This window comes from Meriones unguiculatus, chromosome 11, assembly GCF_030254825.1.
Source record: "Meriones unguiculatus strain TT.TT164.6M chromosome 11, Bangor_MerUng_6.1, whole genome shotgun sequence".
NCBI lineage: Eukaryota > Metazoa > Chordata > Mammalia > Rodentia > Muridae > Meriones > Meriones unguiculatus.
Window position 1 is genome coordinate 92,557,874 of NC_083359.1, and position 18,379 is coordinate 92,576,252.

The window sequence follows — 18,379 nt, forward strand, 5'->3', positions numbered from 1 at the left end:
CCGCAGGCTCCGTCTCTGTAGTCCAGCGCTCCAAAGACCGGAAGTTCGTGTCTGAGGCGCTTCCGGGAGCCGCGACTTCGGGTCGCTGACGTGGAGGCTTTGGGAAGGCAAAGGAGAGCGGCGGGACCGGCGGGACGGGTACCTGCGAGCTGGAGGCCTGAAAGATGCTAACCAAATTCGAGACCAAGAGCGCGCGGGTCAAAGGTAGTGAAGAAGAAAATGGGAACAACGGAGGCTGGCTATGTTAGGGGAGGTGCAGTCACCAAGGAGTAGAGAATGGGCGGATTCGCTGATCGAACTGGGCCCCCTGGAAGGAACCCGGAGGAATACCCGAGGGAAGCGAGTTAGGATTAGCGGAGTCTCGGTAGTCCGCGCCGCCTGAGTGTCCTGGGACTTTGATTTACTCGTGAAATGGTTCGTTCTTTCACTGTAGGAGGTCCCTTAGGCCCGCCTCCTATTCCTTCCACCCACCCTTCTGGGGTTGTGCTCCAGCTTTTTTGTTCTTAATGCCTTGTGACTTGTAAGCTTTCTGAGAACCACGTTATATGGAATACCTCAGGGAATTGATTCTCAGCCTCTGTCACTGTAGCTTTTTCGGAGTCAGCCGCTGGCTACTCCGTTGGCCTGTCTGCACCATCTCAATGTCCAGTGCTTTCGTTGGACTTCATTGCCTACTTGGAATTAGGGCATGGAGGCCTACAGCCTCTGAAGTCCCGAGACTGGTAAGATTGTCCGATGAAATACAAGGTGCTTTGTATTAGATTTGAATGTCAGATAAACAGTTAATATTTTGGTAATAATTTTTGAAGGACAAAGGCCTGATACCATACTATGCTTTTGAAATGTTGATATTAGAAAAGCAGAGACCTAAGTCTATGAAAATCTGATAAAAATGTATCTGGAATATTTCATAATATGCTTTATAGCGAAGGGGTTTAGAATTTGTTCTTTGGAGTCAATTGGACTTGCTTAGAAATTCTGAAACATCCACTAACAAGCTATATGACCTTCGTCATACTTCACTATCTCTAAATCTTTATACCCATATCTTTAAAAATAAGGGTAATTAACATTCTCTTTTAAAAGGAATTAAAATGAAGAATATTAATGTGTTTATAATAGTGTGTGGCCAGACTTAGTAACTCAAAAACTAGAGGCTCTTTAATGTGAGACTCTTTATTCTGAGCAGTTTCTAAGTCTCATGGGAAATTTGATAATGAAGGGCAGCATTAAGAATTCCTAGTACTGGGCTGGAGAGATGGCTCAGAGGTTAAGAACACTGGCTATTCTTCCTAAAGGTTCTGAGTTCAATTCCCAGCAACCACATGGTGGCTCATAACCATCTGTAGTGAGATCTGGTGCCTTCTGGTGCAAAGGTACACATGCAGGCAGAATGTTGTATAAATAATAAATAAATAAATCTAAAGAAAGAAAGAATTCCTAGTACCACCAGAGTTACATAGACCCTGTCTCAAAATAGCAAAAATAAAAAAAATAAAAAAATTATCATCTCTGGTGCCAGTCATGGTAGCTTTAATCCCAGCACTCTGGATGGCAGATGCAAGTGGATCTCTGTGAGTTGGAGGCCAGCCTGGTCTACATAGCGAACGCCAGGCCAATCAGAACTATACAGTGAGACCCTATTCCCAAAAAAGGTTCTAGGGCTGGAGAGATGGCTCAGCTACCAAGATGTAATGCTCTTGCAGAGGACCTGAGTTTGGTTCCCAAGTCCCATGTATGGAAGCTCACATCCACCTGTAACTCCAGCTCCAGGTGATCTGACCCTCTCATCCAGGCCCTATGGGCATCTGAACTGACACGTGCACGTACATAATTAAAACAAAGCAAAAACCAGTTTCTGGTACTTACGTAGTTGGAATGAGTCTTCATTTTTTATATGAGTTCTTTTCAGATTTCTTCTTGGGCAGTAGAAAGGGGTTGGGGAAATTAGTACTTGAGAGTTCTTTAAGAGTGCTGAATCAAGCTGGGCATAATGTCACACAGCTTTGATACAAGCGCTCAGAGACAGAGGCAGGTGGATTTCTGTGAGTTTGAGCCTGGTCTACAAATCGAGTCCAAAACAGCCAAGGCTACACAGAAAAAAAACCTGTCTCAGGAAAAAAAAAAAAAAAAAAAAGTGCTGAATCAGAGTTAAGAGTGCATACTGTCCATACAGAGTTTGGTTCCCATCACTTATCATGTGGCTCACAACTGCCCGTAACTCCAGCTCCACAGGGTCCAGTGCCCTCTTCTGCCCCACTTCAGGCACCTTCACTAATGTACACATAATCACCACACGGATACACATAATTTTTTTTTTTAAATTAGGTGCTAAGTTGGAGGTAGTGGTTTATATCTGTAAATCCAAGCACATGAGAGGGTGAGGCAGGAGATAGTAATTGGATGCTATATAGTGAGACCTGTCCCAAAGAAAAAAAGATGTTAATATATCATAAGAATAAAAGAAACATCATGCAAAATTGGTGCCTTCATAAGCTTACTAATAGAGTATGTTCACATGTTTTTACAACTAAGCAGTAGCTACCAGATTTGGTTGTAGTGGCTCACATCTGTAATCCTGCCACATGGGAGCTAAGGCAAGAGGGTTGCTATAAGTTTGAGGCCAGCCTAAACTACAAAGCGAGACCATGTTGTAAAAAACCCAAGCATTACTGGTGGCCTGGAGTGAATCCAGTTTGTTTTGATTAGTGCTTAAAGAGAGAGTTCAGGCTGCAATGAAGGGAGAGAAAAGAACCCTGTGGTCTGGCTGAGGAACAGAGCTCAGCATTTAACCTTCTAACAAAGATGGTTAGAAAATACCAGAAAAGGGAGAAACTGGAGGTCAGTATGGGCTCCCATGGGCCTTTGTCAGAGTATTAATAGGTACATGCATGTGACAAAAATATCCAAAATTTATGGGGAAAAGTTGAGGTAGTTGTGGGGCTGAAGAAATGGCTTAGTTGTTAAGAACACTTGCTGCTCTTGCAGAGGACCAAGGTTCAGTTCTCGGCACCCACATGCTGGCTCATAACCATTTCTAACCCCACATCTAGAAGATCTGACACCTCTTCTAACCTCTGCAAACACCAGGGATGCGTGTGGTGCTCATAGACACAAAATACTCATACACGTAAAAATTATATTAAAAAAAATTAAGAGACAGTTGTGGTTGTACATACCTATAATTCTAGCACTGGGAGGTTGAGGTGGGAAGTTTGTGACTTTGAGGCCGTCTAGACAAAAGAGTGAGGTCTGTCTTTTTTTTAAAAGAAAAAATAGCCAGGCAGTGGATCCCCTGGAACTGGAGTTACAAGTGGTTGTGAGCCACCTGGCATGAGTGCGAGGAACTGAACCTGGGTCCTCTGGAAGAGCAGCAAGTGCACTCACCCACTGAGCCATCTCTCTAGCTCTTAATTATTATTATTTATTTATTTTTATGAGACGGGGTTTCTCTGTGTAGTCCTTGGCTGTCCCTTTGTAGAGCAGGCTGTCCTCTCAGAGATCTGCCTACCTGTGTCTTCCCGAATGCTGGGATTACTGTGTTCATTCCTGGCTCCTAGAAATATTTAGAGGAATACATAACAATGCAGTTTATTGTGTTTGGTATCAATAAAAAGCTAGTTATCAATCAGGTGGTGATACCGGGTGCCTTTAATCCCAGTGGAGGCAGGTGGATCTCTGTAAGTTCAAGGTCAACCTGGTATACAGAGTAAATTCCAGGACAGCCAGGGCTATACAGAGATGCAACTTTAAAAATGAGGGAGAAAGTTATCCAGCATGTTGAAGGAATAGATAGATAGACTCTGGTTAATCTAGTTTCTTCTGTCAAACTTGACAAAAGAAGACATCAGGGACCTTAACTCATTGTATAATTTTCTGCTTTTTCCTCCTTCCCCAGGCCTTAGTTTTCATCCTAAAAGACCCTGGATACTGACCAGTTTACACAATGGGGTCATCCAGTTATGGGACTATCGGATGTGTACCCTCATTGACAAGTTTGATGAACATGATGGTAAGTTAATTTCTAGGGGGAAATTAAAAGAGATGGCTCAGTGGTAGAAAGTGCTAGCTGTTCTTGCAGAGGACTTGAGTTCAGTTCCTTGTAATCATATTAATCCAGGGCTCACAACCACCTGTTATTCGGCTCTAGGGGATCTGATATTCTCTTTTGGCCTCCACTAGTACTTGAACACATGTGCACATGTACATACATATAATAAAAGTAAATGTTCTTTTTAAAAGGCAAGGATTTATCATCCCTGTATAAGAATCTTAGTTTGATAAGGATTCCCCCTAAAAGGAAAGAATGTGGACACGTAAAGGGGTACAAACAAACAAAGACAATCTACAAATAGGAATCTTATTAAGAGCCAGGTGTGATGATACACACTTTAATCCTAGCACTCTAGAATCAGAGGCAGGTGGAATCTCTTGAGTTTGAGGCCAGCCTGTTCTACAGAGTGAATTCCAGGGCAGTCAGGGCTACATAGAGAAACCCTGTCTTGAAAAAAAAACAAAAAAATAATAACAAAAAAAGGGCAAACGTCTGGAAGGCTGTGGTTTGAGGCCATTTTTGCTGTCTAGGCGTGAGGTCTCTAAAAGAGACCGCTAAAAGAGCCATGGCTCTTCTTAAAATTGAAAGTGTTCAGGCCTGAGATGAAATTGAATTCTACTTGGGCAAGAGATGTGCTTATGTAAATAAAGCAAAAAAGAAAAAAAAAAGGCACAGTGACTCCTGGAGGCAGGCAAACAAGACAGAATAATCTGGAGAAAGTAACTGGGGCCAGAGAAACAGTGGCATGGTTCGTGCCAAATTCTGAAGCAGCCTTCCTACAAAGGCCATTGGACACAGAATCTACGTAATGCTGTACCCCTCACAGGTTTAAACTGATGAAAATTAAATATATAAAGTGGATCTGTGCTTTTGTTTAAAAGAAGAATCTTAATAGGGACTGGTACGATCACTAACAATGCTGCCAAGCCTCAGGACCTGAGTTCTAGCCCCAGGACCTACATGGCAGATGAAGAGAATTGACTCTGCAGCTTGTCTCTAACCTCTGTGTGTGCACCCACTCATATACACACAAATAAATCATTTTTTAAACAGCCTTTGACAGATACATGAGAGAGTAACTTTCCTTAACATACATTGCCTGCTTTCTTCCCTAGGTCCAGTACGTGGTATTGACTTCCATAAGCAGCAGCCACTGTTCGTCTCTGGAGGAGATGACTATAAGATTAAGGTACAGAGGATCTGACATGGCAGGGAGTAATGAATAGAAGAAAGTGGTAAGGTTTGAGAATCAAGAAAAGAACTGAAAGACAGGAGAATTCATTTATATAGAACTTAGACTTCTGACATTATCCAAAGCACTGATCTAGTAAATACTTAATACTTATTGTATATCAGAAACTTGTTTTGTATGCGAACTGAAAGGTGAGCACAAAGTAACTTCTGTTCTCAAAGATCCTTTAATACAAGAGATAAATGTGTAGTCAGTGGCATGTATAGTTTGGTGAATGATAAATAGTCAAAATAGGAAAGAACAGTACAGGTACAGAAATGGACATTGTATAGATGGATGTATTTGAGAATCTCCAGTTGGATTTAGAGAGTTCAAATCTGGAGAAGGTGAGAGAGGGGGCAGAAGATACAGAGGGATGAGATCATGACCGAATGTTTGCAGTGCTTAGGAGTTCTCTTGTTATTGCATAGACAGGGAACCAATACTGGAGCTTAACTATAGGAGTGGTATAAGATTTACATGGATTTTGTCTGTTTGTTTTTGAGACAGAGTTTCACTGTATAGCCTTAGCTGTCCTGGAATTTACTCTGTAGACCAGGCTGGCCTCAAACTCTGAGAGATCCACCTACCTTTGCCTCCCAAGTGCTGGGATTAAAGGTGTGTGCCACCACCACTTGGTGGATTTTACATTCTCTTAAATTACTCAGATGGTAACAAATAAAAGATTGGATGAATTGGGAAGGACTGAAGACAGATACCAATAAGAAAATTATCTTATAAATGCATGTGGCAGTGAATAGAGCCTGAATTTAAGCAATACTATTTGAAATAGAGAGAAGGAGATGGATATGAGAGCTTAAGGAAAAGTGGTTGTTTGAGATGAATGTTGAAGAAAAGTGAATGAGATACTATTGCTGTGTTTTCCCTCAGTGCTGGGGATTGATCTTCCAGGCCTCATGTATGCTTGGCAAGTATTCTACCACTGAGTTACCTCCCCAGCCCTAAGAGGATGTCATTAAGTTGGAAAGACAAATCCGGAGTAGGTACAGTTTTCTGGAGTTTGGGAGAATAGATAATTCCATATTGGCTGTGATGTGCTTGTGGTACCTAAGAGACTCATAAGAGTCTAAGAGAAGATAATCTGGGATTTGTCAACAGGAAGGAGGAACTAAAGCCACAGTGTAGAAGATGCTGCACAGGGAATAGTTTGAATGATAGACAGATGATAATGTAAAAGAGAGAAAGGCAAGCTCCCTTGAGGAGCCCATAGCCACACGTCTTAACACTGTGGTTTTTCTTTGAGAAGGCTATATTCATGCTCTTGAGAGTATCTTCCTTTCTTCTGAGTACCTCTTTTTCTCTTAACCTTTGTACTAAAATCTGCAGTAAGATATCTTTATTATATTCCAACTCTGCTTAAAGGGGAAAGAGGAAGTATTGGTGTAGGAAATAATAATTTTATAATTTGAAGATAACCAAGGAAGAGCAGATTCTAAGATGCGAAGGAAGAAGGAAGTTTGGGAAAGACGAAGTGTCAGAATAAGATCCAGACTAAGAAGAAACCTTTATACTCTCAAGTTAGTAGCTTATTAATAATCTTAGCATGTTAATGTTAGATGAGAAATTACATAGAATGGAGGCAGTTCTTTGAAGATTGACTGTTATAAAGGTGTAAGATGATGCAGCAACATCTAAAGACAGATGTCAGGGCTGAGGATATGACTCAAGTAAGTGGAATGCTTATCTAGTGTTCATGAAGTTCAGCACTGAATAAAACTGCATATGTATACCTGTAATTCTCAGCAGTTAGGAATTGGAGGTGCGAGGATTAGCAATTCCAGGTCATTGTTGGCTACATAGCAAGTTCTAGGACTACCTGGGCTATGTAAAACCCTGTCTCAAACAAACAAAAAGAAACCTGATGAGCCTTTCAGATGTTCAAGACATTTACATCCTATTTCTTGGTTGAATTTCTGTCTTTGCAGGTTTGGAATTACAAACTTCGGCGCTGCCTCTTCACGTTGCTTGGGCACCTGGACTATATTCGTACCACATTTTTTCATCATGTGAGTGCTGTTGAGCATCATTATGCAGTGTTCCGTAATTTCTCCAAAGCCGTCTATCTGCCTTACCACAGTGATCTATCTGACCAACCTTCCTTGCTTCGTTTTTATTTATTTATTTTATTTTTTCTCTGTGCCATCCTGGGCATTGAACTTGGTATCTCCTGCATACCAGCAACATGCTGTCACTGATATATAGCCCAGCAATGGTCTCCTTATCCTCAAGAGCCCATGCTTTGAGGCTGAGGGGGATAGTTCAGTTGGTAAATGGTTCCACACTGTCATAGGGAGATGAGTTCAATCCCCAAAGCCAAGCACGGTGGCACTCAGTTCTAATCCCAATGCTGGGGAAACAGAGCCAGATGGATTACATTATACTCAGCTTAGTTGGATCTAGTGAGCTCTAAAAGGAAGTCATTGCTTTTCTATAGAGAAATATAGGATTTTATTTTGTTTTACTAAGCTGCCAAACAAAAGTTTGTAGGCTAATCCCATGTGTGGTATGGTATTGTTATTAAGTAGTAGATATGTCCAGGTCAAATTAACACACAGTTTGGCTAAGCAAATAAATATTTTGAAGTATTAACAATCAAGTTCCTTTGTCCAAGGATTTTGGGAGTCTGGTGGAGCCTGTTCTCTTAGCCTGTTCTCTTAGCCAGGCTCAGACTCACTGCCTTCTTTGATCTATCAAGTTTCTCTCTCTCTCTCTCTCTCTCTCTCTCTGTGTGTGTGTGTGTGTCTTACTCTTTCAAGACAGGGTCTTACTGTGTAGCCGTGTCTGGCCTGGAACTCACTATGTAGACCAGGTTGGCCTTGGCCTTGAAGTCACAGGGATCTGCTGGCTTCTGTCTCCCAAGTGCCACCATGCCTTGCCATTTGTCTGGTGTCATATTAGTAGATTAGAGAGTACGTTAAAGAGACTCCTGGCCTCTTGTCTAATCCTGTCATGAAAGGTCTCACTATAATTTAGTGCTGTAATTCAAGCAAACATGTATTTGCTGATTGTACTTATTCCTTAAAAAATTAAAATATGGCCAACTGTTGAATTGGGATGTGGGACATTGATTTTTTAGTTTTTGTTTTTTGAGACATGGTCTCCCTATGTAGCTCTGGCTGTCTCGGAACTCACTATGTAAACCATGATGGCCCTAAAGGCAAAGAGATCCACCTGCCTCTGCTTCCCAAGTACTGGGGTTAAAGGTGTATGCCAGCATATCTGCCCAGGCTGTGGATTTTTTTTTTATTTTAATATAAAAATTTTAGCATAGGATAGAATGATTGCAAAAATTACAACTAAAACATTTCATACTAAATACTCAGAATAATATATTAGATATTTGTTATCAGAAAAGACTTGCTGAAGAGCCTTGTCTATAGTAAGTTGCTGTCTACCTGGAAAGTTAAGAAAGACCTTGCTGGGCATAGTGGTGCACACTTTTAAAGTCCCAGCACCCTTAGCACTTGTGACTCCATAGTTTCAGGACCAGCCTAAACTACATAGTGTGACCCAATCTGAAAAAACAAGGGCTGGGGATATAACTAGGTGGTAGGACACTTGTCTGGCCTCTCGGAGCAAGATTGTTCAGAGCCTTGTCTGAAATGTCTTTCAGGAATATCCTTGGATTCTGAGTGCCTCAGATGATCAGACCATTCGAGTGTGGAACTGGCAGTCTAGAACATGTGTCTGGTAAATCTAGAGGCAGTAGCCTCAAAAGAGGGTTTTAATTCTTCCTAGATTTTTATAATCAGCTTCTTTTCAGGTCAGTTGTCTTTTTTCCCAGGTGGGCCATTTCTGCTGATTAACTACTGATTATATTTGTAGGATTCTTTTAAATATAATAATATCAATCTTGATTTTGTAATACTGGTTTTTATTTGTTTTTGTGTTTTGAAATAGGTTTTCTCTGTAGCCCTGGCTGTTCTGGACTCACTTTGTAGACCATGCTGGCCTCAAACTCATAGAGATCCACCTGCCTCTACCTTCCCGAGTACTGGGATCAAAGGCATACACCTCCATGCCCAGCTTGATTTTGTAATATCTTAACAAGAAGAATAGGTTATATAACTAGGCTTTTAGAATAGAATGTTTAGTTGCTTTTTAGTTCTGTTCCCATAAAACTTCAGTTGGGATCTAGACCAATGAATCTTAGTGTTTGGACTGGTTCTCCAGTAGAACTTTCACAAGAGGTAGGACTGTTTAAAACAACAGCCTTTAAAGGTACTCTGCTAAATCCTATCAAGTATATTTCCTATATGAATTACTAATATTGCATTTATTTTCACATTTTTATGTGTCTTTATTCTGAGAGAGTTGTATAATCTCATCTCCATGAAATTAATAATATTTAATTATTATTATTAAACAGTTAGTGTCAGAAAGGGAATTAACTTTTGCAGGCAAAGATGCCAGGGGTTTGATAAAGGTGCCACACAAGCCTGTGACCCGAGTTTGAGCCATGTAAAGATAAAAGGACAGAACTGATTATAGCACCCACTCCTGCTGTACCACTAATAAGAAAATAATACTAATTAAAAAAAATTTTTTTTGTGGGGCAGGAGAGACGGCACAAAGGTTAAGAGACTGGCTGTTCTTTCAGAGGTCCTGAGTTCAATTTCCAGCAACCACTTGTTGGTTCATAACCATCTATCATGAGATCTGGTGCCCCCTTCTGGCCTTAGGCATTAATGCTGGGAAGAATACTGTATACATAATAAATAGATCTTAAAAAACAAACAAACAAAAAACTTTTGTTTTTGAAAACAGGGTTTCTCTGTGTAGCTCTGGCTGTCTTGGAACTCTGTAGAGTAGGTGGCCTCGAACTCAGAAATCCTCCTGCCTCTGCCCCCAAGTGCTGGGATTAAAGGCATGTGCCATCACTGCCTGGCCAAAAAAAGAAATACATATTTTTTAAAAGGAGCTATTGTTAACACAGGTGGCATTGCTTATTACTAGTTCAGAATTGTTAGGATGACTTACCTTGGCCCCATAAAAAATATAATTGGATAAGCATCTATTGACTATGAAGAAATAGCTTAGGGGGTATTGATGTCTGCTTTTAATTTAATGTGTTTTTCTCTTGCAGTGTGCTAACGGGGCACAACCATTATGTAATGTGTGCTCAGTTCCACCCCTCTGAAGACCTGGTTGTATCAGCTAGCCTGGACCAGACTGTCCGCGTTTGGGATATTTCTGGTGAGCTGCCCAAGTTCAGGGAACAATCTAGTCATGTCTGGCGCAAAACTGCAATTGCTTAAAATAGCAAGGGTATTTATTTGGCTTAGAACAACGAAATTTATATTCCATTCCTGTATAATATCATCCTTGTTTTTGAAGGTATTAAATCTGCTTTGAACGTTCTTCAAGTTAGAAGTATTTTCTATGAAGGTGGCTTACTCTAGGAAGCTAATTGATTTAAATAACTTTTAACTTCTTTAGTTGCCTCAGATTTTCATTAAAATATGAAGATTTGATTAAGAGCCAACCTTTCCACTCAAAATAAGGTACATGTTTTACCAAAAAGAGAGAGAGACTATGCAGATAAATGGGATTCCTGAATCCTGTTGCCTTATATAGAAATGGAAACATCTTATTAGATTTCTTCTATAGTAAGGAGCATAGAGTGGAAAGGAGTTAGAACTTTTTTATCCAGAATACTTTTTAATAAGCTTTCTAAGACCTTATAGACTTTGTATAATTAGGCTAATTCCTCCCGTCATAGTTTACATATAATGATTTTTAAATAAAGATTGAAATTTGAGTGTCATACAGAGATCTAAATTTAAATACTGAGAATTTAAATACTGAGAGAGAATGCTATTGATGATGTTCGTAGATGGGCTTTGTGCTGGGATAGGGAGCTGAAACTAAATAATATACTTCTCTACTCAGTTACACTATTTCAAAGAATCACTCACTGAATTATCTTTATTTGCCACTTCAAAAATTCTTAGAAATTGAGTTCTCTGGAAAGTCGGTGGTGATAGCTACAAAACAGTATTTCTTTCCCAAACAGGATGGTTCTTATAGGCCCTTAGCTGCTTCTTTGTGGAAATAAAGGAGTTAGCTTTCTCCACTATACTGCTAAGGTGGCAACTACCTAATTTTCCTGTGATACTGCTGGGCTACAGCATTTTAGTATTTTCTGGTTTTATAAACCATTAGTAAACAGCAATTAAAAATTTGGATTCCTGAATACAATATTTGGAATGTTTTAATAGCAATTACAGTTATGTATTGTAGAAATAAAGCAAGGGGATGGGCATGGTCTTGCATGCTATAATCCCAGCACTTGAGAAGTAGAAGCAGGAGGGTCAGCAATTCAAAGTCATTCTTGACTATGTAGTGAGTTCAAGGCCAGCCTGAGATTCCCCATCTCAAAGAACCAAAGCAAAGAAAAAAAGCAAACAAGCCAAGGAGAGAGGGCAATTGGAGAGTGGAGGCACTATGCCATGCTGTCTCTGTAGTTTTCAAAAGCTTCAAATTGCAAGACAGTGGTATAAACAAGATTGTTTTGCAGATAGGGCTTGTTCATCCTCTAGGGCTTTGCCATTGCAGTTTTCCGTCAGATCGACTAGGCTATTTGAAGTACACCCAGATGTGACCAGCTATGCCAACAGGAGGAGCTTGGTACAGGCTTCTTGAGCCTGTGCCCTCTCCTCACTGCCAGTACTGGGAAGCTTAGCATTCACTCTGCCCATAACCTAGCTGTGGCTCTCACAGGGTTTCACCATGCACACATTCAAGACATCCCCTCTGTCTCAGGAGATATGCACCTAATGAGCCTGGGTCCCAGTCCTGCTGGCCCAGCTTATCAGGGACAGTTAGGTAGAACAGTCTGAATTCTGGAGAAAGTTGCTATAGGAGGTATCTGGAGTGACTTTTCTCTGGTCTCCCAGGAAGGGAGTACAGCTAATTCCATCCTAGGAAATATGTTAATTTCATGCCTAAACTGCTGTTTTTAGGTGCTAGGGCTTCATTCCCCAGAACTGTATTGCTCTACTTTAAAATTGTTTTTTGTGCCACCTGCTGCTAGCACAGCATGTTCCCTGTGGTCTAGCTAATGTGACCAAGACATAAATTTTTAAAAATGTGTTAATTAAAATAAGAAAGCAATTTGGGGAAGTAAGGTGGCTAAGTTCTCATTTGTGACCATGAAATGCCCAAAGTAAAAAGTTTCCTTCTTCACCTTTTACCGGCAAAGAACATGTTTATATCAAAGTTAGAGATGTGAGGGAGAGTATGACCTTAGTGGGGTTGTGTTGCTCTTGAATGTGTGAATTGCATGGATTGCTGTGTGGTACTGCAACTGCTATTATTTGTGGATGTTATAGTGGGAGTGTTGTGCTAGCTTGCTACACTAATATGAATGTTCTTTCTCATTTCTCTGCTGACTGTTCACGTTAATAATTCTTTAACCAGGGGAGAAGGAGACGTTTTGTTATTTATATAAGTGGAAGAGCAATGGGTCAGGCTTTTTACACTTAACATTTTCCTTTCCTCAAAATCAGCATACTCAAGTGGGTGTGGTGGTACACAACTTTTAATCCCAGCACTCAACAATGCAGAGGCAGGTGGATTGCTGTGAGTTCAAGGCCATCCTGGTCTACAAAAATCCAGTCCAAGACAGCCAAGGCTACACAGAAAAACCCTGTCTTGAAAAACAAAGCAAACAAAATTAGCGTATACTCTTCAGGACTCCATTTTGCTCTAGTTCAGATAAGTCCCAACACTAAAAGAGAAACCAGCTTTCTGGTCTCTTAGGGACTGGCGTTAACGTTTTCAAGAAAGTACATTCTAAATAAGAGGATAAATGTTCCCAAGTCTAGGGGACTGATGAAATTCTGATAATTCTCTTTTGATAAGAATACTCTGAGCTAGTAAGATAACACCAAGAGAATGTAGACCTCTTTAAAGTCAAAGCAGTCCCTAACACTGCTCCCATGTGTGTTTAGCCCATGGAGTTCACTGTGACCTGAATATTCTGTTAGCCTGTCAAAATCTTTTATTTAAAGGGGAAAGAGTTTCAAAACTAGCTGTAGAAGATGTTACTGTTTTAGCTTGTGCTTCAAAGTAAACTGTCCATTAAATTATTTTAATATGCTTACACCTTTGCATGTCAAGCCCATGTAACTCAGACTCACTCTTTTAAATATCCACTAAAATATATTAATATGCTGCCAAATCCTTTCTGCATCCCTCTCTTTACTGTTTTCCCTGGTCCCCACTGGGAGGCATACATAACTGGTCCATTCTGAGAATGTGCTCTTCTCCCTCTGGATTTGGGTAGCTGCTGTAGAAATTTTCCATCTGTCGCTCAGTCCTAGTGAGTGGCTTGTCGAAAGCTCAAATATTTCTTCTCTCAGTATCTTTTCACTGCCTGTCACTATTCATCTGTTTTGCCCTTCCCCTTTCCCTGGATCATTGCAGGCAAGTGCACAAAGGCTTCAATTCTGTTATGTAGCTTTCCATTTAATGTGTTTGTTAAAGCTTATTGGAGGTGAAGTTTCTCACAGCTGTCGGCTTTTCTGTTTTGTTTTGTTTTTTTTTTTTTTTGAACCTATTACATACACTACACTCAATAGAAAAAGTCAACAGATTCTATTAAAGGGACAAATGAGATAAGTAAAAAGCATCCTTGTAATCATATGTTTATGAAGCTTGAGGAGAGTGTTTCCTTTTTCATTAGTTTTGTCTCTATACCTATGGCTAAGGCATCTCTTGAATTGGGCATAAAATAAATTGGCTCCAGTGCTGATGTTAGGCATTGGCAGGAAGTGCAGTCATTGGACTTAACTTCTTTCTATTTCCTACACACTTTAGTTTGAAGCTTCTTAGGTTTTATTTTCAATGATACATTTTATTTTGTCTCTGCTTTTCCAAAAATTTAACAAATGTTAGGTAACTTTATCTTACTGTTCTCTTTCTCAAGTATTTTAAAAGGTAGGATTTTAGCCTTAATTTTGTTTTGTTATGTATAATTTGGTGCAATTACATGATTGTTACCTATCTCTAAGGGTTGTTATCAGAATCAAATTTGATACCGGTACTTTGTACTATAATTTTGGTTCTGGTTTTAACACAGTTATTCAGCTTTCCCCTACCCTCCCTTTTTAAAAAATAGATAGGGCTTTGCTCTGTAGCTCAGGCTCAACTAGTGGCAGTCCTCCTGCTTCTGTCTCCTGAGTGCTGAAATTACATGTATGCATCATCATACTTTACTTCAAGTAGGCAGCTATTAAAGATGTGTAGATGGGTGGTCCACAAAAAAGATGCTTATCCTGGTGTCTTTTGCCTATTATTTAAAAATTATGGGCTAATAATACCTCCCAGTGAAACTAGCCTCTGTAGGTTTTGTTTCTTTTTTTTTTTTTAATGATTTATTTATTATGTATACAATATTCTGTCTGCACGCCAGAAGAGGGCACCAGATCTCATTATAGAAGGTTGTGAACCACCATGTGGTTGTTGAGAATTGATCTCAGGACCTTTGGAAGCCTCTGAACCATCTCTCAGATATATATGTTCATATCTATAACCAGCCTTTTATGCAAAAGCATGAAAAATCATAACAGTTTTCTACCTTATTGCTCTATTATCTCATAGTATTTGTATTAGTTCTTCCAAACTAAATAGCTGTTTTGTTTAACATGTCTAGTTCTGCAGTGCTTCTGGAACTTTCTTATAAGTTGCTTTCAGCTTGGAAAACACTGAAATGTGATCTCCCCCAAGAGTATTTCTTTAAATTTTATAATAAGGATTAGAGATATGGCTTAGCAGCCCCCTTCTGGCCTCTGTAGACACCAGGTATCCATTTGTATAAAGATGTACATGCAGACAAACATCCATACACATCAAACAATAAAATACATTAACATTTTTAAGGTAAAAATAAAGTAAAAAAATAAAAATTTTAAATGATAGGGAAAGGTCGCTATAGATTTTATGAACCTGAAAATGGACATTGAATGATTACCATTTGAGGCTACATTTTGGAAAGATTAAAGAATGGAAAGTGCTATTGACAGCTCTTTGAGATGAGATTTAATGAACTTGGTTGTGTCAGAATTTGAGGCTCCCAATAAGGGGTCTTCTGTTAAGGAAGGATTAGGGAAGAATAAATAGGTACCACTTGTGAGTGTCTGTCTTCCTTCCATCTAAATTTATTTTCCTGTTTCATTTTATCTTAGTCTTTCAATATATCTTTCTGTGATTCTCCTACTGTGCTTTTACTGATAAGGTTATGTTTGCATCTTTCATCCCGCTCCTTAACCCTCCAAAGGTCTAAGGAAAAAAAACTTGTCTCCTGGTGCGGTGGAATCCGATGTGAGAGGAATAACTGGGGTTGATCTGTTTGGAACTACAGATGCAGTGGTGAAGCATGTCCTAGAGGTATTTATCTCTGTCACTGTTGGTGAATATGTGCTGCCCTCTAGGGAAAACCCTCAATATGCTGTCCATTGAACTTTCATCACTTATGTAAGAGTGTCTGTGTGATGTGTCTGAGGGGGCTCCACAGCACATATGTGGAGTCCAGAGGACAACTTTGTGGAGTTACTTCTCCCATCTTTTTGTGGGTCCCAGAATTTGAACTGTAGCTTGGGTAGCAAGCATTTTACCCACTGAGCCATCTCACTGACACATTTTATTTATTTGTCTGTATTAATTTATTTATTCATATTATTTCAGCAAATATTTGATATGATTTGAGGTTTGGGGAATAGAGTTAAAAGTAAGCCAACAAAGAAAGGAAGATGTCATCTCAGGGAGAGTTATGTCATCTTATAAATCCAGAAGGGCTAAAGGAAAAAAGCTGGACATGTGCTCCATTACAAAGCAGAGCCCATTCTTAGGCCTATGGAAGGAGGGATCCCAAAGGAAATCAATGAGAAGTACCAAGAACCAATCATATATAAGAAACTTTGTTCATGGTGGAAAATAGGAAAGCGTAAGAAGGGCTGGAGAAATGGCTTTGGTTGAGAGCACTGTCTATACTTCCAGAGGTCCTGAGTTCAATTCCCAGCAACCACATGGTGGCTCACAACCGTCTATACTAAGATCTGATGCCCTCTTCTGGCATGCAGGTGTGCATGCATAGAGCGCTCATACATATAAAATAGATAGATAGATAGATAGATAGATAGATAGATAGATCTTTAAAAAGAAAAGGAACTAGGTTTTCTAAAATTAAAAAGGTCTAAACCATAAAACTGCTCAGTAAAAGGTATAGTATTTATCTCACAAATGAAAAAAAAAGAGATTTAGAAATTACATAGTTCCCCAAAGGAGCTCCAAATGTGGCTCTAACTTCAAAATACAGATGCTTTTACAAACACATAACACAATTAAATTCTGAATCAAATCTGCCTCATCTAAGCATAGTGGCACATGCCTGTAATCCCAGCACTCAGGAAGGCAAGAGACAGGTGGATCCCTGTGAGTTTGAGGTCAGCATGGTCTACAGAGCAAGTTCCAGGACAGCCAAGACTATACAGAGAAACTGTGTCTCAAAAAAAACCAAAATAGGAGCTGGAGAGATGGCTCAGAGGTTAAGAACACTGGCTGTTCTTCCAGAGGTCCTGAGTTCAATTCCCAGCAACCACATGGTGGCTCACAACCATCTATAATGAGGTCTGGTGCCCCCTTCTGGTGTGCAGGTGTACATGCAGGCAGAACAATGTATACATCATAAATAAATTTTTAAAAATAATAATTATAAAAAAAAAACAAAATAAATAAATAAATAAACAAACTGCCACATCTAGAATTCTGTCAAAGAAATGAAGTATGACCATGTAAATAGAATAGAGGCTATCTTGAACTCAGCACCCTTTACTTTTTAATTTTCATAAGAATTCCAAAGAGTTTATTTATATGTGTTATACCTGTTAATTTTAGCCAGGTTTAAAGGAAACCATTTTTTAATGTATAGGAGTGTTTTGCTTGCTTGTATATCAATATACTATGTGAATGTCTGGTGCCTTCAGAGGCCGTAAGAGGGAACCAGATCCTTGGAACTGAAGTTACAGACAGTTATGTGCAGTCATGTCTGGGTGCTGGTAACCAAACCTGGGTCCCTTGCAAGAGCAGTCAGTACTCATAAGAAATGAGCCATCTCTGCTGTCCCTTGTTTATGTTTTTTGTGCTAGGAATTGAACTCAGTACCTTGCATATGCTCCACCATTGAATTATACCTTTAGCCTAAACCTGAGCACCTTTAGTGGACTTGGTCAGCATACATTTCATTAGCTGTCAGCAATGATATCATTACTTATCATGTATCCTGTGGAAAACTACTGTGCAGTCATGGATCATAGCAATAAAGGCAAATAAAAATCTTAGTAAGATCTGGAAAATAGCTTTGAATGTACAGACTTTCCACATTCAAATCTTGGGACTTCTTCAAGGGCTTCCAGATCATACTTTGGGAATATCTGTTTTAACTTATAAAATAGGTCTTTGTACTTAAGATGTTACAATTTCTTATAGAAATAAAACATACATAGATAAGTAAAAAGGAAGTAAAACATCTTAAATACAAATAAAGCTTAATTTCCTGGTGGAAATGTTTGGAACAGATGGAAAGATTGACATATTATTCTAATGTTCAAAGCTTTACGATAAGCCAGATGTAATGACACATACCTGTACTTCCAGGCGGTTGAAATAAAGAGGGTTGGAGTTCAAAGCCAGCTCCATGTTTACAGTAAGACCCTGTCTTGAAAAAGCAAACCAAATGAAATAAACCAACAAATTAACTTTACAGTGGCACAGTCCCTTGAATGTTTTTTAAGATTTATTATGTACACAATGTTCTGTGTGCATATACGCCTGCTCACCAGAAGAGGGCACAAGATCTCGCTGTAGATGGTTTGTGGTTGCCACAAATTGACCTCAGGACCTTAGGAAGAGCAACCAGTGCTCCTAACCTCTGAGCCATCCCTCCAGCCCCCAGAAATAACTTATTTTCTTTTATTTTACGTGCATTATATATGTGAAGGTGTCAGATCTTGGAGTTAGAGACAGTTGTGAGCTGCCATGTGGGTGCTGGGAATTGAATTCTGTTCTTTTGG

The 18,379-nt window shown here is 39.6% G+C and overlaps 1 protein-coding gene across 2 annotated transcripts in view; it reads left to right on the forward strand.

Annotated features, from left to right (window-relative positions):
• Positions 1 to 45: 45 nt before the first annotated feature.
• Positions 46 to 18,379, forward strand: part of Copa (COPI coat complex subunit alpha) — a 47,324-nt gene continuing 28,990 nt past the window's right edge. The window contains exons 1-7 of one of the 2 annotated variants that reach the window (XM_021650588.2): positions 46 to 204; positions 3,899 to 4,012; positions 5,170 to 5,243; positions 7,232 to 7,312; positions 8,920 to 8,996; positions 10,393 to 10,502; positions 15,589 to 15,698. In XM_021650588.2, the coding sequence (XP_021506263.1) occupies positions 165 to 204; positions 3,899 to 4,012; positions 5,170 to 5,243; positions 7,232 to 7,312; positions 8,920 to 8,996; positions 10,393 to 10,502; positions 15,589 to 15,698 (606 nt within the window). In that variant the 5' untranslated portion in view covers positions 46 to 164. The remainder of the gene's footprint in view (positions 205 to 3,898; positions 4,013 to 5,169; positions 5,244 to 7,231; positions 7,313 to 8,919; positions 8,997 to 10,392; positions 10,503 to 15,588; positions 15,699 to 18,379) is intronic. The other variant, XM_021650589.2, reaches the window with a different exon arrangement.